Source organism: Erinaceus europaeus, chromosome 16 (genome assembly GCF_950295315.1).
Source record: "Erinaceus europaeus chromosome 16, mEriEur2.1, whole genome shotgun sequence".
Classification (NCBI taxonomy): domain Eukaryota; kingdom Metazoa; phylum Chordata; class Mammalia; order Eulipotyphla; family Erinaceidae; genus Erinaceus; species Erinaceus europaeus.
In genome coordinates this window covers 46,943,918-46,965,733 of record NC_080177.1, presented here as the reverse complement: position 1 = coordinate 46,965,733, position 21,816 = coordinate 46,943,918, and the positions used below count along the sequence as shown (strand labels likewise).

Genomic DNA, 21,816 nt, shown 5'->3' with positions numbered 1-21,816 from the left:
GAACCTGGGACCTCAGGTGCCTCAGGTGTGAAAGCATTTTGCATAACTATTGTATCTCTCTTGCCTGTCTTCTAATTTCTTGTTCCACTCACAGAGAGCAGGGTATTCCCTGCAGGAGTTGTTCTACCTAACGCGTAGCCAGGTGTCCCAGCAGAGAGCTCTGGCACTTCACGTTTTGGCCCAAGTCATCAGCAGGGTGAGTGGGCTACAAGCCTGGTTCTACCTACCCCACCCCTCACTTCCCACTTTTTACATCCTCAGTACTCACCCTTTGCCTTCTTTTTGTTTGTTTGTTTGTTTGATTTTTTATTTATAAAAAGGAAACATTGGGAGTCAGGCGGTAGCGCAGCAGGTTAAGCGCAGGTGGCACAAAGTACAAGGACCGGCGTGAGGATCCCGGTTCGAGCCTCTGGCTCCCCACCTACAGGGGAGTCACTTCATAGGCGGTGAAGCAGGTCTGCAGTATCTGTCTTTCTCTCCCCCTCTCTGTCTTTTCTCCTCTCTCCATTTCTCTCTGTCCTATCCAACAGTGATGACATCAACAATAATTACAACAATAAAATAAGGGCAACAAAAGAGAATAAATAAATATTTAAAAAATAAAAGGAAACATTGACTAAACCATAGGATAAGAGGGGTACAACTTCACACAATTCCCACCACCAGAACTCTGTATCCATCCCCTCCCATGGTTTAGACAGAATTAGTTTTTGCTGTCTTATTTCAGACTATCCTTTGGCCTCTGGCAGCCCACTGCCACAGTCTGATAGAGCAGCCAGTTTTAGTTTCTTAACCATGTGCATGGACACACGTAGTTAAGTGAATTTCTGCAAATGTTTCAGTTTGCAATGTTGTGAGTAGTTTTTGTTGTTGTTGTTTTGTTTGTTTGTTTTGTTTTTTTCTTTATTTAGTTGTTCAGACATTATCTTTTTTATTTATAAAAAGGAAACATTGACAAAACCATAGGATAAGAGGGGTGCAACTTCGCACAGTTCCCACTACCAGACCTCCGTGTATCATCCCCTCCCCTGATAGCTTTCCTATTCTTTAACCCTCTGGGAGTATGGACCCAAGGTCATTGTGGGGTGCAGAAGGTCTGGCTTCTGTAAATACTTCCCCGCTGAACATGGGTGTTGACAGGTCGATCCATACTCCCAGCCTGTCTTTCTCTCCCTTCTGGGGAAGCGGAGCTCCAGGACACATTGGTGGGATTGTCTGCCCAGGGAAGTCTGGTCAGCATCATGCTAGCATCTGGAACCTGGTGGTTGAAAATAGAGTTAATGGGAGTCAGGTGGTAGCGCAGCATGCAGCATGCAGGGGAGTTGCTTCATAGGCGGTGAAGCAGGTCTGCAGGTGTCTTTTCTCTCCCCCCCTCTCTCTTCCCCTCCTCTTTCCATTTATCTCTGTCCTATCCAACAACAATGACATCAATAACAACAACTACAGCAACAGTAAAAAGACAACAAGGGCAACAAAAGGGAATAAATAAATAAATATTAAAATATATATATCTTTAAAAATTAAAAAAAAAAAAAGAAAATAGAGTTAACATAAAAAGCCAAACAAATTGTTGACCATTTATGGACCTAAAGGCTGGAATAGTTGGTTGGCCCTCCATTTTGTAGATAGCTAGTAGTAGGCATATTTTAATTATATTCTAAAGGGCCTGTAGCTATACTAGTGTTTTTTTTGTTTGTTTGTTTTTTGTTTTTTGCCTGAGCCTGAAATCTGATATGCAAGTGGATCCTTATTATCTGGGGAGGTGATGTCATGGCTAGAAAAAGGACCAGAAAGCTGGATCAGGGAAAAGAGCAGCTCCCAAATATAGGAAATATAGGTGTATTAATATTGTTGTATATTAATATAGGTGTATTAATATAGGTGTATTAATATTGTTGACTATAAACCCCATCGATTTGATGTGATCTGGGGCCCATATTCAGCTTAGGAGACTATGTGACCTTTGCACCCCTGTAGATCTGAGCTCACATTCTGTGGTCATGAGTTGGAACATTCCAAGCTGCCCCAATATCAGGACCCATCTTCCTCAGGTGTTGCATAGAGTATATTGTCTAGCCTCCCTTTGCAGGATGGAACATTCTCTACCGTTGTTGATCCAAGTTGAGGGCAAGGTCCTATGGGGGCCCACAAAGGGGCCTATTGTGTTGTTTCTGCTAGAGATGGCTAGTAGCAATGGAGAGAGGGATCTGTTCGAGATCATGATGTCTGTTTGGGAATCTCAGGACTGCCCAAATAAGGGCCCAGCTGATGGGGTGGCCTGATAGTGACTAAAGAGTCATCGTTAAAGTATGCCAGTCTCTTGCCCTTATTCAGCTTTTGCAGTCCTTGCTTTGATGAGGTTAGCTTTGGAATGAGTGAGAAAACTGTAATAGGAAGTAGGTGAGGAGGGTATCTAAGCCTTAAGTAGACACTATTTCATTAGGAACTTTATACTGACTCACTACAGACTATTGTATATTTTTGCTTCCAGGTATATATTTTGCCCTAATTTATGGATACCTGTGAACATATGCTCTATCTTATGGGACCTGTTCTATATCTAGGTTTTGGGATTTTGTTAGGAAGTGAACCTCCTGGAATGGAATTTGAGAATCCTATGAAAGGAAAGGTCTCACCCGAGTAATGAGGGTATAGGGTTGACATTCCACACCTGACATCTCTGGACACAATCTGAAGTGAAGCATACTGAGGTGGTACTCTATGCATTGACTAGGTTGGGATTGGCGGATGGAGTATCATTTGGTATGAATTGAGAGAAGTATGTAGGAATGTGAGCCCCACCCTAGAGGTTCCAGGACTGGGGGAAATATAGACTCTAAAGAGGAAGTGGGAGGTTCCCGCTGTCTTAGGGTTCAAGAAGACAATAGATAATTATTACTATAATCACATCATTTGGTGATTGGGTTAATGTTGAAATATCCCTTTGTTAGGATTTGCTGTATCATATACAACATCACCATACTTTATGTCTTTTGACATTATTTGCATATAGCTGTGCCACCAGTTACTTCTGGTCTAAGCTTTTTCTTTCTTTCTTTTTTTTTTTTTGCCTCCAGAGTTATCGCTGGGGCTCAGTGCCTGCACTATGAATCCACTGCTCCTAGAGGCCATTTTTTTCTCCCTTTTGTTGCCCTTGTTGTTGTAGCCTTGTGTGGTTATTATTGTTATTGTTGATGTCGTTCGTTTTTGGATAGGACAGAGAGAAATGGAGAGAGGAGGGGAAGACATAGAGCGGGAGAGAAAGATAGACACCTGCAGACCTGCTTCTCCACCTGTGAAGCGACTCCCCTGCATGTGGGGAGCCGGGGGCTTAAACCGGGATCCTTATGCCAGTCCTTGCTCTTTGCTCTACGTGCCCTTAACCTGCTGCACTACCGCCTGACCCCCCTGGTCTAAGCTTTTAAGAGAGTCAACATATCAGACTCAGCCTATGTATTAAAAAGACTCAGTCTGTGATTTAAAAAGTTTGAGACATTCAATCAGTTGTTCGCCTCTCATATTAATTAAATAGTGAATTATATGACTACAAATTGATAGGAGTGTACATAAGCACCATCCCCACCACCAAAAGACTGTGTCCCATCCCCCCTCCCCTCCCCCACCCCCCACCTCACCCCACCCCATGAAGCTGAACATCCACCCTCACCTCACCCTCAACCCAAGGTTTTTACTTTGGTGTCCTACTCCAACCCTTTGCCTTCTGATTCACTTGCCTGCACAACTGTCCTTCAGACTGTACACCTTTGGCTTAGACTATATACCTGTAGGGCAGACTGCACATCTGTGGATCCCACTACACTTATGGATCAGATTGTACACCTATAGGTCAGGCTGTAAATTTGTGGGTCAGATTGCACCTGTGACTCACCCTGACTCACAGGGTTTTAGGTGGGTGGTTATAGTATTTAGGACAACACTTTAACCATAGCATCTTTTTTTTTTTTAAGAATTTCTTTCTTTTTTTAATCTTTATTTACTTATTGGATAGAGATAGCCAGAAATTGATAGGGAAGGGGGTGATAGGAAGGGAGAGAGACAGAGAGAGACATCTGCAGCCCTGCTTCACCACTCACAAAGCTTTCCCCTTGCAACTGGGGACCAGGGGCTCGAACCCAGGTCCTTGCGCACTTTAACATGTATGCTCAACCACGTGCACCACCATCTGGCCCCAAGAATTTATTTATTTTTTCATGAGAAAGATAGGAGAGAGAAAGAAAGAATCAGACATCACTCTGGTACATGTGCTGCATGGGATTGAACTCAGGACCTCATGGTTGAGAATCTAATACTTTATCCACTGTTAGTACAGTGTACTAACAGTGGATAAAGGACTACCAGACAACTAACCTTAGCATCTTCAGCTAACATTTTTGTTCCTTCAAGGCTCAGGCTGGTGAGTTTGGGGACCGGCTGGAAGACAGCATCTTGCGCCTCCTTTTAGATGCTGGCTTTCTTTTCCTGTTGCGCTTCTCCCTGGATGACCGAGTGGATGGGGTCATCGCAGCTGCAGTCCATGCTCTTCGGGCTCTGCTGGTGGTACCTGGAGATGAGGTATAACAGTGACAGGACTGGAACTTAAAAGCATCAGGGTCCTTACTGCTGTGTGATGGACCCTCATTGCTGAGGCAGCTTCAAAGATGGTAGCTTCACTCACTTTGAAAAATTCCCAAAATCCAAGAGCCTTCCTGTCTGTTCTCTGTGGGTGCTTCTGGTATTGTTTCCAAACCTGGTCATCTCTCTTTCCCACCCTTCTGTGTCCTTTGGCAGGAGCTCCTTGATAGCACCTTCTCCTGGTACCTTGGATCTGTTGTGTTTCCATTAATGCCCAGCAAGGAAGACAAAGAGGATGAGGATGAGGATGAACAGCCCACAGCAGAAAAAGCAAAAAAGAAGAGTCCTGAGAGAGGAGGCCGTCCTCCATCAGATTTGGCCCGGCATGATGTCATCAAGGTAATGACACTACATCATCACTGCAAGGGCACACTCTGGGCAGGTGAGGCCAGCAGTGCCTCTTCCAGCCATGTTCAGCTGTGGGTCCATCTCTCTGCTCCATGCCCAGGGGCTTCTGGCCACCAGTTTGCTGCCCCGGCTGCGTTACATTCTTGAGGTGATCTGCCCAGGACCTTCTGTGGTCCTTGACATCCTGGCCGTACTCATCCGCCTGGCCCGGCATTCCCTGGAGGCAGCCACAAGGGTGAGGAAGAAGCTAGGAACATGCAGGGACATCATAACAGAAGGCCCCATCTTAACCCTTCATCCTCCCTGTGACTTCTCCCTTCACAGGTGTTAGAGTGCCCACGTTTGATAGAGACTGTGGTTCAAGAGTTCCTGCCCACCAACTGGACCCCTGTGGAGCCAGGGCCTGCCACTAGTCTACACAGAGTGCCCTGTGCTGCTGCCATGAAGTTGCTCCGAGTGCTGGCTTCTGCCAGCAGGAATATTGCTGCTCGTCTAGTGAGCAGCATACGGGGATTTGTGCCCTCTGGGCTTGGGGTGTCCAGGTCACCACATATGTCAGCTTCCACTTCCTATAAACCTACTCTGCTATGTATTATTATCATCACTATCATCATCACTATCATTGCTGTTACATTTTAATTAGAGCACTGCTTAATTCTGGCTTATAATGATGTTAGAGATTGAACCTGGAATTTCAGAACCTCAGGCATGAGAACTTTCTGCATAGCCATTATGCTGTCTACCCAGCCTGCTGTGCTATTATGTGAAGGACTCCCCATTGCCAGAAAACAGATCAAGTAGCCCTGTAAAATGTGCCCTGGGCTGGAAGATAGCATAGAAATTTATGTGAGGGAGTCGGGCTGTAGCGCAGCGGGTTAAGCGCAGGTGGCGCAAAGCACAAGGACCGGCATTTGGATCCCGGTTTGAGCCCCCGGCTCCCCACCTGCAGGGGAGTCGCTTCACAGGCGGTGAAGCAGGTCTGCAGGTGTCTATCTTTCTCTCCCGCTCTATGTCTTCCCCTCCTCTCTCCATTTCTCTCTGTCCTATCCAACAACGACAACAACAATAACTACAACAATAAAAAAACAACAAGGGCAACAAAAGGGAATAAATAAATAAAAATAATAATAATTAAAAAAAAAAGAAATTTATGTGATAGACTTTTATGCTTGAGGCTTCAAGGTCGCAGGTTCAGTTCCCAACTCCACTGTAAGTCAGCTGAACATTTCTGTGGTCAAACAAACAAAAACAAGTGCTCAGCAAGTGCTTACGGAAAAGGAAGGGAACAGGGAGGGAAAGATGTGGTAACCCCCCTACCCCTTGCCCAGAGCTATGACTGTATAGCACCAAAATGGCTGAGAACAGAAGTGAGTAGGGCCAGGCTCTGTAGGGAAAGGACCTGAAACTACCTAGGGCTTCCAGCTGAGCCTGATCCCCAACCTCTCTTGTACTCCCAGCTGAACAATTTTGACCTCCGGAGCCGCTTGTGTCGCTTCATAGCCGAGTCTCCCCAAGAATTGGCCTTGCCCCCAGAGGAAGCCGAGACACTGAGCACCGAGGCCTTCAGACTGTGGGCTGTGGCTTCATCCTATGGCCAGGGTGCTGATCTCTATCGGTGAGTAAGGGGACTCTGTTCAGAACCCATAGTTCTGTTCCTCAACATTACCCCCCTACCTTCTCTTCTTTTTTGATAAGACAGATACTGAGAGGGGAAGGAGAGATAGAGATGGGGAGAGAGACACTTGCAGCACTGCTTCACTACTCATGAAGCTTCCCACCTGCAGGTGAGGACCAGGGGCTTGAATCAGGTCCTTGTGCATGGTAACATGTGCACTCAACCATTCCCCGCCCCCCCCTTTTTCTTCTCCTCCTCCTCCTTTTCTTCCTCCTCTTCTTTCTTCTCCTCCTCCTTCCTCTTTCTTCTTTTTCTCTTCCACCTCCTCCCCACTCCCCCTTCTTTTTTTCTACCAAGATTATTGCTGGGGTGGTGCCTGCATGGCACTACCACTGCTGGTCACTGTTTGTTTTTCTCCCTCTTCTTTCATTTTTCTTTATGATAGGGAGACAGAGAGGAAAGGCACATGCAGCACTGTTCAGCACTCATGAAGCTCCTCCCTACAGGTGGTGACCCAGAGTTTGAACCCAGGTCCTCACTCATGGTAACGCATGTGCTCTGCTGGGTGTGTGACCCCCTTATTCCGAGTTGTGCACTTTTGACCTGAGCTCCTATGTCTAAAACTTAGCCCTGCCTAAAATTTCAAGCTTGCAACAGAGACTTAGAGTGAAGAGGAAGAAGGAATAAGTAGGCTTTGGGTGCAAGACCAGTTAGGGGGACATGGAGCAGACCTGTGCACCACAACAGTGGTATCTTGATGAATCCAGTTTCCATTCCCTGTCAAGGAAAGACTTGCAGGGGGCTCCCAGTTCCTGGGAAGCTTCCTAAAAGCCACTTCCTCCTGGTCCTACTAGGCCAGACTGCAGATTGCCAGGACAAAAGCTATGTCTCCACCTCCTTTCTCACTGAGATGCTCTGGCTGTCTTCTCCAGGGAGCTGTACCCAGTGCTGATGCGGGCCCTGCAGGCTATGCCCAAGGAGCTCGGCACTCACTCTCCTCAGCCTCTGTGTGTGCAGCGCATTTCCTCAATGCTGACACTCCTCACCCAGCTGACCCTAGCAGCCAGCAGTGCCTCAGAGGCCAGCAGGTAGGTGACAGCAAGGGCCTTCTGCAGGGACATCCAGCCAGGACTCCATATCAGGCAAGGCTGCTCCCTCCCGAGTGAGGGAGTGAGGATAGCTCAAGCTCTAGGGGGAGCTGCAGCAGTTAGACCCTCACTGTGGCCCCTTCTGCCCCTCCTATAGTGACTATCCCAAGACCCGCCTATTGCCCTTCATCAGTTGGACCCAGGTATCTGGACTCAAGCCTCTTGTGGAGCCATGTTTAAGACAGACCTTAAAAATGCTGCCCAGGTCAGAGGTGTGGTATGCCCTGGGCTCAGTACCCACTGCCTGCCTGCTCTTCCTGGGTGCCTACTACCAGAGCTGGAGCCAACAGGTGAGTGCCACCTGCCTGCCTTCCCTCTAAATTTCTTCCCTCCGTTTCTGCCCCACCATCTCCATTCTTCCTCACACTGTTTTCCTCCTCTCTCTACTCTATACCCAGTGGTGCTTCTAGCATCCCAACCTCCCTGGAACCCCTGTGCTCTTTGAAGACCCCAGACAGTGCTGCCCTAGCCTCAGGGGCTTCTTGCCTTTCAGAAGTGTCAGAAGGCAGGAGCCCCCACACACTGGTCCTATGGCCTCTTACAATCATAGGTTTGGCTTGGGCATGGGGGTATAGGAAAATAGGTGTCCTGGCTGTGAGCTCAGTGAGCACCTTGGTCCTGCAGCCAGGAGTATGCCCAGAGGACTGGCTTCAAGACATGGAGCACCTATCTGAGGAGCTGCTGCTGCCCCTGCTACACCATCCCACCTTGGGCAACCTCTGGGAAGCCCTTGGGTATGTGCACTGCTTATGGGGGGGGGGGGAAGGAAGTTGTTCCTCCTTGTGGGATCTGACCCCCATCTCTATCCTTGGTGGGACCCTCAGCCTGTGAGAAACCTGAATCCCTAGGCACAAACTTCTGAGGAGAAAAAAACATTAGTCTTAATGTGGTCTGGGAGGTGATGAAGAGAATAATGCATGAGGTCCTAAGTTTGAGCCCCAGCATCACGTGTGTCAGAATAATGTTCTGGCTCTCTCTCTCTCTCTCTCTCTCTCTCTATATATATATATATATATATATATATATATATATATAGAGAGAGAGAGAGAGTAATAATTATTTATTGAGAATAATTATTTTTTGAGAGCGATCAGAGCACTATTCAGCTCTGGCATAAGTGATTCTGTGCATTGAGCCCATGTCCTTACACATACAAGTCCTGAGCTCTACTCACAGGAACCACCTCCTCTGCCATAAACTGCATCCATAGTAGACAGCAGTTGTGTGTGGCTAAGGAATGTCAGCACTGACCTGCACATCTAGGTGCCTGGTACACATCAGACCAGTGCCCCCTCAGCTTCTCCATCCTGCTTCTAGGCACTGCTCCCCCCTCTGCAACCCACTGTCTTGTGCTCCGGGCCCTGAAGCTCTCCCGAGCCTTGTGTCCCTGGGCTGCTCAGCTAGTTGCCCTCTTCTCAGTCTGGCCAGCTCAGCCTCTCCCTTCCCCTTCCTCACCGCACTCCTCGCCCTCTTCAACACTCTGACTCGGCTCCACAAAGGACTTTGTGGCCAGGTGAGCCTTGGGTGCCTGCTTGGGGGGGGGTGGGGGTGGGGGTGGGGAATGGTGGCAAGTCGACAAGAATGAGAAAAGAATGGAGACTTCTTATGCTAGCACCTACTTCTCTGAGCTAGCTGGTATGTATGTATGGGGGGGGGGGGGAATGCCTGGGGAGCCCCAGAGGGGATTAAATTTAGATCTGAAGAATTTGCTTTTCCTCAGCTAGCTGCCATATTGGTTGCCCCAGGACTCCAGAATTACTTCCTTCAGTGTGTAAACACTATGGCTGCCCCCCAACTCACACCCTTCTCTGTGTGGGCCCTGCGCCATGAGCACCATCTGCAGTACCTGGCACTTGCTCTGGCCCAGAGAGTGGTAGGTGCCCTACTCCTATGTACCCATTGTGTTTTTCTGGAACCTTTGCTACCTCTGCAAGGCCATGTAACTCCTGATTCCTTCAGACATGCAAGTCTGTTCCCTTTAGAATATGTTCTCATTTACCCTCTGCTTTCCCTCGCCAACTCTGAATAGCTCCCTGCTTCTCTGTCCACAGGCAATGCTGCAGTCTGTCTCAGCTCCCAGCACTGCACTCCATCACAGCCTGGCCTTGATCCTGCTGAGCCGGCTACTGCCCGGCAGTGAGCACCTTGCACAAGAGCTGCTACTGAACTGTGTGTTCCAGCCAGAGCTCCTTCCGTAAGCCCAGGAGGGGCACCAGTAGCCTCATTGACAGTGTCTGGTTGCTGATTGAGTGGTCCTAGTTGGGAGCTGGGAGGCCTGTATTTAGTTCTTTCTTTCATGGAATAACCCCTAACCCCCAATCTGCCCAATCTTCATTTCCTTTTAGTACAGTGAGAGTAAGAATAATAGCCAAAGTGGAGAATTATCTTGATATCTTAGTGTTACTGCATGAACAGAAATAATTTTTATTTTAATACATTTTTCTGATTTTTTAAAAATTTGTTTACTTATTCGCTTTTGTTGCCCTTGTTTTATTGTTGTAGTTATTGGTGTCATTGTTGGATAATACAGAGAGAAATGGAGAGAGGAGGGGATGACGGGGAGAGAAAGACACCTGCAGACCTGCTTCACCGCCTGTGAAGCAACTCCCTTGCAGGTGGGGAGCCAGGGGCTAGAACCGGAATCCTTACGACGGTCCATGTGCTTGCACCATACACACTTCCGCATCTTCTGATTTTTTTTTATTTAATTCAGAGTGGAGGAGATATCATAATGGTTATGCAAACAGACTCTCATGAGGTTCCAAAGTCCCAGGTTCAATCCCCTACACTGCCATAAGCCAGATATGAGCAGTGCTTTGGTGTTTCCATCTGTGTCTCTCTGTCTGCATCTTTCAAAAGTAAAATAAATAAAATATTTTTAAAAATTAATTTATTAGTAAGAGGGGAAAGAGGGGAGGGGCCAAGAAGTGGCACACTTGCTTAAGCACACACATTACAGTGTGCAAGGACCCAGGTTCAAGCATTTGGTCCCCACCTGCAAGGGGAGAAGCTTCACAAGTGGTGAAGCAGAGCTGCAGGTGTCTCTTTTCCTCTATTACCCCTCCCCTCTTAATTTCTTTCTTTCTCTATCCAATAATAAATAAATGAAAGATTTAAAAGGGGGGGACTAGGTGGTAGCACGCCTAATTGAGCGCACATGTCACAATATGCAAGGACCCAGGCTCCAGCCCTGGTCCCACCTGCAGGGGAAAAGCTTCACGAATGGTGAGCAGTGCTGCAGTTCTCACTCTCTCTCCCCCTCAATTTCTGGCTGTCTCTACCCAATAAATAAAGATAGTAATTAGAGAGAGGAAGAAAGAATGAGAACATCACTCTGGCACATGCAATTCCAGATCAAGCTCAGGACTTCATGTTTGAGAGTCTAATATTTTATTCACTGTATTCACTGTAATCCCTTCTAGGCTGATTAAAAAAAAATTAATTTATATATATTAATAAGAGAAAGATAGCACCACTCTAGAAGATAGGATGCCAGAGATTAATCTCAGACCTTATGCTTGAGAGTCTGTTGTTAGATAGGACAGAGAGAAATGGAGAGAGGAGTGGAGGACAGAGATGGGGAGAGAAAGATAGACCCTGCAGACCTGCTTCACTGCTTATTAAGCAACACCCCTGCAGGTGGGGAGATGGGGGCTCGAACTGGGGTCCTTATGCCAGTCCTTGCGCTTTGCACCACCTGCACTTAACCCGCTGCACAACTTCCTGACTCCCCAGAACTAGTTTCTGAACTAGCCACACATGTATCATAGTTAATGCTGCTGAGTGCTAGTGCTCTCTCAAGTATTCCACCTGTGCTGTAAGATGAGCATCATCAACATCCTTCCCACTTGACTGTGGACAGACAGGCACAGCAATTCTTCACCTACACATACCACATGGGAAGTGATTGGGCACACAGAGGGAGCAGGGTTGGGTCTAGGGCTCTAGGGAGCCATGGGAGCTTCAGGGTGCCAGGGTTCTAGCCCTCATTTGTGTTTATTTTTGGTTTTGTTACAGGGAAAAAGCATCTGGGGGTCCAGAGGCAGCTGACTTCTCTGACCGGCTCTCCTTAGGGAGCAGCAAGGACCCTGGGTGTGGGCGAGGGGCTCTGCTAGCTCAAGCTTGCCAGAACCTCCCCAGCATCCGAGGCTGTTACCTGAGCCACTGCTCACTGGCCCAGGCCAGCCTACTAGCTTCCCAGGCTATATACCAAGGGGAGCTACAGCAAGTGCCATCCCTGCTGCTCCCTGTGCCCAAGGAGCCACTGCTGCCCACAGACTGGCCTTTCCTGCCACTCATCCACCTCTACCACCGAGCGTTGCACACCCCCTCAGGGCCCCTTTCTGCTGACACCATGGGTACCACCATGCGGACTCTGCAGTGGGTGCTTGTCCTAGAGAGCTGGCGTCCCCAGGTCCTGTGGGCTGTGCCTCCTGCTGCCCGCCTGGCCCGACTCATGTGTGTCTTCCTGGCAGACAGTGAACTTTTCCGGGAAACCCCAATACAACACCTGGTGGCAGCCCTCTTGGGTCAACTCTGCCAGCCTGAAGTCCTCGCAAAGCTCAACCTGGATTGCCCGCTTCCTGGCCTGGCATCTTTCCCTGATCTCTATGCCAACTTCTTGGAGCATTTTGAGGCTGTCTCTTTTGGAGATCCCCTCTTTGGGACTCTAGTCCTCCTTCCTCTGCAGCGTCGGTTCAGTGTCACCCTGCGCCTGGCCCTCTTTGGAGAGCACGTGGGAGCATTGCGAGCTCTAGGACTGCCTCTGACCCAGGTACTTTCTCAGCCTAGGAGAGTGCACACACACATTTTCTCCTGGGTCTGTGGGGGAGTCCTGAGCAGGGGGAGCTCTGGTGAGCCTTCTCTCCCACATTGGAGACTCTGAAGCAATAAAGAGAATGCATGGGAAGGGATATTGTTATGTCAGACATGCAGTAGGTGTTTAACATTATCAAAAAGGCATGACTCCTTTCTCTCGAGGTGCTCCAATCTAGACATGAGTGATGTGCTAGAAAACAGCTTAGTTCTAAATATGTTAGACTCTAGATAGCAAGTCAATATTCAGAGAAGCAAAGGAACGAAGTGACTTTCCCCACAGAAGGTTTTGTGGAAGAAGTGGGAACTGAGGCCGGGTGGTGGCACACCTGGTTGAATGCACATGTTACAGTGCGCAAGGACCCGGGTTCTAGTCCTTGGTCCCTACATGCAAGGGGAAAGCTTTGTGAGTGGTGAAGCAGGGCTGCAGGTGAATCTCTGTCTCTCTCCCTCTCTATAAATAAAGATAATAAAAATTTAAAAAGAAGAAGTGGGGACTGACTTGGGTACCAAAGGTCCAGTAGGATTTGGGTTGTTGAGGAGGAAGAACAGAAGCTACCAGGCAAGGAGTATGGCAGCTTGGAAGGAAGGAGTAATCTAGAGCAGATCTCACTTTGGGAATTTGTTAGAATAAGGATACCAAAGTCTTGGAGCCTCAAATATCAGGCTAAGAAGTTAAACTTGTAAGCTATACTTTTTTTTTTTTTAGATTATATTTGTTTATTAATGAGAGAAAGGAGCAGGAGAGAGAAAAAGAACCAGATCATTACTCTTGTACATGTGCTGCCGGGGATTGAACTTGGGACCTCATGCTTGAAAGTCCAATGCCATATCCACTTCTCTACCTACTTGACCATAAGTTATAAGATTTTTTTTCTTTTTTTTTCCCTTTTATTGGGGAGATTAATGTTTTACATTTGACAGTGAATACAATAGTTTATACATGCATAACATATCTCAGTTTTCCACATAACAATATAACCAACCCCCTTGAGGTCTTCTGTCATCCTTTTCCAGGAGCTGTACCCCCCAACCACCCACTCCAGAGTCTTTTACTTTGGTGCAATACATCAACTCCAGTCCAAATTCTGCTTTGTGTTTTCTCTTCTGATCTTGTTTTTCAACTTCTACCTGTGAGTAAGATCATTCCATATTCATCCTTCTGTTTCTGACTTATTTCACTTAACATGATTTCTTCAAGCTCCATCCAACATGGGCTGAAGATAGTGAAATCACTATTTTTAATAGCTGAGTAGTATTGCATTGTGTATATATACCACAACTTGCTCAGCCACTCATCTGTTGTTGGACACCTGGTTTTGGCTTCCAGATTTTGGCTATTAACCCACTGTGCTATTGCCCGACTCCTGAAATTGTCCATTTCTTCCAGGTTCTCTAGCTTGGTGGCATATAGTTGTTCATAGAAGCCTTGCATGATGTGTCGAATTTCTGCAGTGTCTGTTGTGATATCTTCTCTTTCATTTACAATCAAATTTATTTGGTTTTCTCCTTTTTTTGTTTTGTGAGTCTGGCTAAAGGTTTGTTGAATTGTTCACTCTTTCAACGAACCAATTTACTTTTGTTGATCTTTTGTATGGTTTTCTTCTTTTTTTTTTAAAGTTTTTTTTTAATATTTATGTATTTATTCCCTTTTGTTGCCGTTGTTTTTATTGTTATAGTTATTATTGATGTCGTCATTGTTGGGTAGGACAGAGAGAAATGGAGAGAGGAGGGGAAGACAGAGAGGGGGAGAGAAAGACAGACACCTGCAGATCTGCTTCACCGCCTGTGAAGCGACTCCCCTGCAGGTGGAGAGCCGGGGGCTTGAACCGTGATCCTTAAGCCGGTCCTTGCGTTTGGCGCCACGTGCGCTTAATCCTCTGAGCTACCGCCTGACTCCCGGTTTTCTTATTTTCAATGTTATTTATTTTTCCCTAACTTTAGATATTTCTGTCCTTCTGGTTGCTTTAGGGTTCCTTTGTTCTTCTTCAAGGTCTTTAAAATGTGCAGTCAGGTTGTTTATTTGAGCTTTTCCTTGTTTCCTAATGTGTGCTTGTATGGATTTGAACTTCCCTCTCAGTACTGCCTTAGCTATGTCCCAAATATTTTGATAGCTTGTGTCTTCATTTTCATTGAACTCTCAATACATTTTGATTTCTTCCTTAATTTCCTCTTTGACCCAGAGGTTGTTAAGAAGTGTACTGTTGAGCTTCCGCATTTTGGGACTATTACTAATCTTTTGCTTATTGTTAAGTGTTTAATTCCACTGTGGCCTGAGAAGATACTTGGGATGATTTCAATGCTCTTGAATTCACTGATGCTTTCTTTGTGGCCTTAAGAATGACCCATGTGGGGAGTCAGGCTGTAGCGCAGGGGAGTCACTTCACAGGTGGTGAAGCAGGTCTGCAGGTGTCTATCTTTCTCTCCTCCTCTCTGTCTTCCCCTCCTCTCTCCATTTCTCTCTGTCCTATCCAACAACGACAACAACAATAATAACTACAACAATAAAACAACAAGGGCAACAAAAGGGAATAAATAAATTAAATAAATATTAAAAAAAAAAAAAGAATGACCCATGTGGACTTGAGTAGAATGTGTATTCCAGTTTCTTGGGGTGAATGACTCTGAAAATATCCAATAGTTCTAGTTTATCTATCTCATCATTTAGCTCCCTCATTTCTTTATTGATTTTCTGCCTGGATGATCTATCAAGTTGAGAGAGTGGGATGTTGAAGTCCCCTACTATTATTGTGTTGCTATAAATATACTGCTGTAGCTCTTTCAGTAAATGTTTGATGTATTTAGGTGGCTTCTCATTGGGTGCATAGATGTTAATAATTGCTAAGTCCTCTTGATTGACTGATCCTCTGAGCATTAAGTAATGCCCATCCCTATCGTTTTAAATATTATTTATTTTAAAGTCTATCGTGTGAGATATGAAAATAGCTGTTCCTGGCTTTTCTAATGGTCTGCTGACTTGCATGATAGTTTTCATCGTTTCACTTTGTCTTGTTGAGTTAGGTGGGTTTTCTGCAGTCAGCATATTATTGGATTGTATTTTCTGATTTATCTTCTTACTTTGTGCCTTTTAATAGGTGAATTCAGGCCATTGACATTTACTGCTATCATAGATTGAAGATTTTTTTTCTTTTTTTTTTTAGTACTATTTTTTTTTTAATTGGGGAATTAATGTTTTACATTCAACAGTAAGTACAATAGTTTGTACATGCATAACATTCCCCAGTTTCCCATATAACAATACAACCCCCACTAGGTCCTCTGAATCCTTCTTGGACGTGTATTTTCTCCACCCACCCACCCACCCCAGAGTCTTTTACTTTGGTGCGATACACCAATTCCATTTCAGGTTCTACTTGTGTTTTCTTTTCTGATCTTGTTTTTCAACTTCTGCCTGAGAGTGAGATCATCCCATATTCATCCTGTTTCTGACTGATTTCACTTAACATGAGTTATTCAAAGTCATCCAAGATCGGCGGAAAACATATGTGTACACAGATCTTTTTGGATGGGTGTGTTGGGTTCCTTAGGATATATCCCCAGGAGGGGAATTGCAGGATCATAGGGTATGTCCATTTCTAGCCTTCTGAGAGTTCTCAAGACTGTTATCCACAGAGGTTGGACCAATTGACATTCCCACCAGCAGTGTAGGAAGGTTCCTCTGACCCCACAGCCTCTTCAGCATTTGCTGCTGTTACCTTTTCTGATGTATGACATTCTCACAGGAGTGAAGTAGTATCTCGTTGTTGTTTTTATTTGCATTTCTCTGACAATCAGAGACTTGGAGCATTTTTTCATGTGTTTCTCGGCCTTTTGGATCTCTTCTGTGGTGAATATTCTGTCCATGTTCTCCACTCATTTTTGGATGGGGTTATTTGTTGTCTTATTGTTGAGTTTGGCAAGCTCTTTATATATGTTGGTTCTTAAATTCTTGTCTGATGTATGGCATGTAAAGATCTTCTGCCATTCTGTGAGGGGTCTCTTGGTTTGGGTAGTGGTTTCTTTTGCTGTGAAGAAGCTTTTTAATTTGATGTAGTCCCATAGGTTTATACTTGCCTTAGTCTTCTTTGTAATTGGATTCGTTTCATTGAAGATGTCTTTAAAATTTATGTGGGAAAGAGTTCTGCCAATATTTTCTTCTAAGTATCTGATAGTTTATGGTCTAACATCCAAGTCCTTAATCCACTTGGAATTTACTTTTGTATTTGGTGAAATACAGTGGTTCAGTTTCATTCTTCTGCATGTTTCAACCCATTGTTTCCAACACCATTTGTTGAAGAGACTCTGCTTTTCCCATTTAATAGTCTGGGCCCCTTTTGTCAAAGATTAGATGTCCATAAGTGTGGGGGCTCATTTCTGGGCTCTCAATTCTATTCCACTGGTCAGTGTGTCTATTCATGTTCCGGTACCAAGCAGTTTTGATGACAATGGCCCTATAATACAATTTGAGATCTGGGAGTGTGATGCCTCTGGTTCTGTTCTTTGTTCTCAAGATTGTTTTGGCAATTCTAGGTCATTTCTGGTTCCAGATAAACATTTGTAGCATTTGTTCTATTCTCCTAAAAAATGTGCTTGGGATCTTGATGGGGATAGCATTAAATTTGTAGATGGCTCTGCGTAGTATATTCATTTTGGTGATGTTAATTCTACCAACCCATGAACATGGAATACCTTTCCACTTCTTTGTGTCATTTTCAATTTCCTTGAGTAGTGACTCATAATTTTCAGTATACAAGTCTTTCACTTCTTTGGTTAGGTTTACTCCTAGATATTTTATTGTTTTTGTTGCTGTAGTAAAAGGAATTGATTTCTGGCTTTCAATTTCTTCTAACTTAGTGTTTGCATAGAGGAATGCCACTGACTTTTGAATGTTAATTTTATAGCCTGCCACCTTACTGTATTTCCTGATGATTTCCAAAAGCTTCTTGCTGGATTCCTTAGGTTTTTCTGTGTATACTATCATGTCATCTGCAAATAGGGAGAGTTTGACTTCTTCTCTTCCAATTTGTATCCCTTTAAATTCCTTGCTCCTACCTGATTGCTATGGCAAGAACTTCCAACACTATGCTGAATAGTAATGGTCATAGTGGGCATCCCTGTCTAGTACCTGATCTGAATGGAAATGCTTCCAGTTTTTCACCATTGAGTATGATGTTGGCTATAGGTTTGCTATATATAGACTCCGCTATCTTCAGGAATTTTCCATCTATTCCCATTTTTTGTAGTGTTTTGATCATAAAGGGATGTTGTATTTTGTCAAAGGCTTTCTCTGCATCTATTGATATGAACATGTGGTTTTTGGTCTTGCTTTTGTTGATGTGGTGGATCACATTGATTGATTTACATATATTAAACCAACCTTGCATGCCTGGGATAAACCCCACTTGGTCATGATGAACAATCTTTTTAATATACTGCTATATCCGGTTGGCTAGAATTTTGTTCAGTTTTTTAGCATCTATGTTCATCAGAGATATTGGTTTTCTTTTTTGGTTGTGTCCCTGTCTGCTTTTGGTATCAGAGTGATGTTGGCTTCATAGAAGCTGGCAGGGAGTATTCCAGTGTCTTCAATCTTCTGGAAGACTTTTAAAAGTAGAGGTATTAGTTCTTCTTTGAAGGTTTTGTAGAATTCATTTGTAAAACCATCTGGTCCAGGACTTTTATTTTTTGATAACTGTTTCAATTTCATTAGCTGTGATGGGCCTGTTCATGTTATCCACTTCCTCTTGACTTAGTTTTGGAAGTTGGTAGGTATCTAGGAAATCGTCCATTTCTTCCAGGTTCTCTAGCTTGGTGGCATATAGTTGTTCATAGAAGCCTCGCATGATATGTTGAATTTCTGCAGTGTCTGTTGTGATATCTCCTCTTTCATTTATGACCCAATTTATTTGCATCTTCTCCCTTTTTTGTTTTGTGAGTCTGGCTAAAGGTTTGTCGATTTTGTTTACTCTTTCGAAGAACCAACATTTACTTTTGTTGATCTTTTGTATTGTTTTCTTATTCTCAGTGTTATTTATTTCTACCCTAACTTTAGTGATTTCTGTCCTTCTGGTTGCTTTAGGGTTCCTTTGTTGTTCTTCTTCTAGGTCTTTAAGATGTACAATCAGGCTTTTTATTTGTGCTTTTTCTTGTTTTAATGTGTGCTTGTATTTCTACGAACTTCCCTCTTAGTACTGCCTTAGCTGTGTCCCAAATAGCTTGTGTCTTCATTTTCATTGAACTCTCAATACATTTTGATTTCTTCCTTGATTTCCTCTTTTACCCAGAGGTTATTAAGAAGTGTACTGTTGAGCTTCCACATTTTGGGACTATTACTAATCTTTTGTTGATTGTTAAGTATTAGTTTAATTCCACTGTGGTCTGAGAAGATGCTTCGGATGATTTCAATGCTCTTGAATTTGCTGAGGCTGTCTTTGTGGCCTAACATATGGTCTCTCCTTGAGAATGACCCACATGGATTCGAGTAAAATGTTTATTCCAGTTTCTTGGGATGAATGACTTTGAAAATGTCCAATAGTTCTAGTTTATCTATCTCTTCAGGTAGCTCCCTTATGTCTTTATTGATTTTTCTGCTTGGGTGATCTGTCAAGTTGAGAGAATGGGGTGTTGAAGTCCCCTACTATGACTGTGTTACTGTTAATATATTGCTGTAGCTCTTTCAGTAGACGTTTGATGTATTTAGATGACTTCTCATTGGGTGCATAGATGTTACTAATTGTTAAGTCCTCTTGATTGACTGATCCTCTGAGCATTAAGTAGTGTCCATTCCTATCTTTTTTGATCTTATCTTTTTTAAAGTCTATCATGTCAGATATGAGAATAGCTGTTCCTGCCCTTTTTTGTGTGCCATTGGCTTGTATGATAGTTTTCCATCCTTTCGCTTTAAGTCTGTGTTTGTCTTGTTGAGTTAGGTGGGTTTCCTGTAGACAGCATATTGTTGGGTTGTATTTTATGATCCATCTTCCTACTCTGTGTCTTTTAATAGGTGAATTCAGGTCATTGACATTTATTAATATCGAAGATTGAAGATATTTTAACGCCATTCTTGTAGAGTTTTAGAGTGTTCTGATCTATGTCCTATTTATGATGGTCTGACTGTTTATAGAAGACCTTTCAGAACTTCTTTCAGGACAGGCTTGGTGATAGTTGATTCCTTCAACTGTTGCTTGTCTGAGAAGGTTTTGATGCCTCCATCTAGTCTGAATGACAGTCTAGCAGGATATAGTATTCTTGGTTGAAAGCCTTTCTCATTGAGCACTCGATAGATATCTTGCCATTCTCTTCTGGCCTGTAGTGTTTGTGTGGAGAAGTCTGCTGCTAATCTTGTGGGTTTTCCTCTGTAGGTGACTTTTGTTTTTCTCTTGCAGCCTTCAGGATCCTTTCTTTATCCTTATTCCTTTCTATTCTAGATATGATGTGTCTTGGTGTCTTTAAGTCTGGGTTAATTCTGTTTGGGACCCTCTGGGCTTCTTGAATCTTTATGGCTTTGATGTTGTCTAGACTAGAGAAGTTTTCAGCTATTATGGCCTGAAGAATGCTTTCTTCCTCTCCCTCTCTTTCTTCCTCTGGTAAGCCAATAATGTGTATATTGTTTCTTTTGAAATCATCCCATAGGTCTCTGTTGTTGTTTTCAGCATCTCTTAATCTCTTTTTGAGATCTTTTACTTCTTTTTTAATTGTCTTTAATTCATCCTTGATCTTGCTAATTCTGTCTTCAGCCTCATAGATTCTATTCTCTTTGCCCTCTACTGTTTTCTGGAGTTCTTCTATTTTGTTTCCCTGTTCTGATACTGTTTTATCTTGTTCAGCTAGTTGTGTTCTTAGCTCAGCTATTTCAGCTTTCAGCTCTCTAATAACCTTGAGATAGTTAGTGTTTTCTTCCAGAGTCTCATTTGTTGTTCCTGTATTTCTGATTACAGTTCTTTCAAACTCTTTACTCACTCCTGTGATTATTTCCTTAGCTAATGTTTAGATGTTGAACTCATTATTTTGTGCTTTGGGGGGCTTTTAGCTGGACTGTTTAGGGGACTTTTAGCTGGACTGTTATCCTGGTTTGCTTCTCCAGTATTTCTTCTTGTTGGTTTACCCATTTTATATATTATGTCATGAGTTCCCTCTCTTAGTACTTTTCAAATTACTGATCACTATTTCCTGGATTGACTTGTGTCTAAGTAAGGTAATTAAAGGGTTCACAGTGGTGGAAGTTAACAGTTGTTTCAATAGTATTTTAATCCCTGAGTTGGAGCTCAGTGATTTAAAAGCCTCTTTTTTTTTTCTTCTTCTCTGTAGGTTATGGGAGCCTGAGGGCTTCTAACTCTAAGTAAGCTTCTTAACTTAATCACTGACTCCTAACCAAGAGATAAGGCAGGGTATGGCAGAGATAGTCCAGTGGTTATGCAAAGAGACTTTCACAGCCCCACAGCTATGCCACCAAGGTATAGGTCTTCTCCTCAGTTTCCTGATTAGATCTCTGTCCCCCAGTGTCCCTCCCTGCCGCTGCTCCAGATTTTGAGGGCAGTAGCAATGGAGACTCAGAGTTGCATTTGGTGAGTCTCCGGAGCATCCTCTCCTCCCTTCAGCTGTCCCCTTGTTGGTGGAACAGACTGGAGGTGGTGTCTCAACTGATAGACCATCGGACTGTTACCAGCCACTTAGTCTCTCCCTAGGCTTCTCTCTGTCACCAGCCACATGCATTTGCATTGGTTTGGTGGGTTCCTGTAGTCGTTCTACTCCTGCCTTGTTTCAGTTCCAGGTGGCCTCCTTTGGTATTCCTAGTTGATCCGGGAGAGGAGAGAAACAGATCTGCTGCTGCTCGTAGCCCTGCCTCTGGAAATCTCTCCTCTCTCTCTTATTTCTGCAATTCTAATGACAATTCTTTCAAACTCTTTACTCACTCCTGTGACTATTTCCCTAACTAATGTTTGGATGTTGAACTCATTATTCTATGCTTCAACCTTTGGAGGGCTTTTAGCTGGACTTTTGTCCTGGTTCATTTCTCCAATGTTTCTTCTTGTTGGTTTAACTATTCTATATGTTATGAGGTCCCTCTCTCAGTACTTTTCAAATTACTGATCACTCTTGCCTGGATTGACTTATGCCTAAGTAAGGTACTTGAAGAGTTCATAGTTGTGGAAATTTACAGTTGTTTCAATATTATTTCAATCCCTGAGTTGAAGTACAATGGCTGTTAAAGCCTCTTTTTGTTCTTTTTCTTCCCTGTTGGCTCTGGGATCCTGAGGG

General features: G+C 44.2%; 1 protein-coding gene across 4 annotated transcripts in view; it reads left to right on the top strand.

Moving 5' to 3' along the window:
• RPAP1 (RNA polymerase II associated protein 1) overlaps positions 1–21,816 on the top strand; it is a 53,125-nt gene that overhangs the window by 27,936 nt on the left and 3,373 nt on the right. For 3 of the 4 annotated variants that reach the window (XM_007536480.3, XM_060175052.1, XM_060175051.1), the window contains exons 10-22: positions 95–196; positions 4,405–4,572; positions 4,789–4,971; positions 5,081–5,215; positions 5,305–5,475; positions 6,438–6,595; positions 7,528–7,683; positions 7,841–8,033; positions 8,368–8,477; positions 9,061–9,256; positions 9,464–9,616; positions 9,795–9,937; positions 11,761–12,517. In XM_007536480.3, coding sequence (XP_007536542.1) covers positions 95–196; positions 4,405–4,572; positions 4,789–4,971; positions 5,081–5,215; positions 5,305–5,475; positions 6,438–6,595; positions 7,528–7,683; positions 7,841–8,033; positions 8,368–8,477; positions 9,061–9,256; positions 9,464–9,616; positions 9,795–9,937; positions 11,761–12,517 — 2,625 coding nt within the window. The remainder of the gene's footprint in view (positions 1–94; positions 197–4,404; positions 4,573–4,788; positions 4,972–5,080; positions 5,216–5,304; positions 5,476–6,437; positions 6,596–7,527; positions 7,684–7,840; positions 8,034–8,367; positions 8,478–9,060; positions 9,257–9,463; positions 9,617–9,794; positions 9,938–11,760; positions 12,518–21,816) is intronic. The other variant, XM_060175053.1, reaches the window with a different exon arrangement.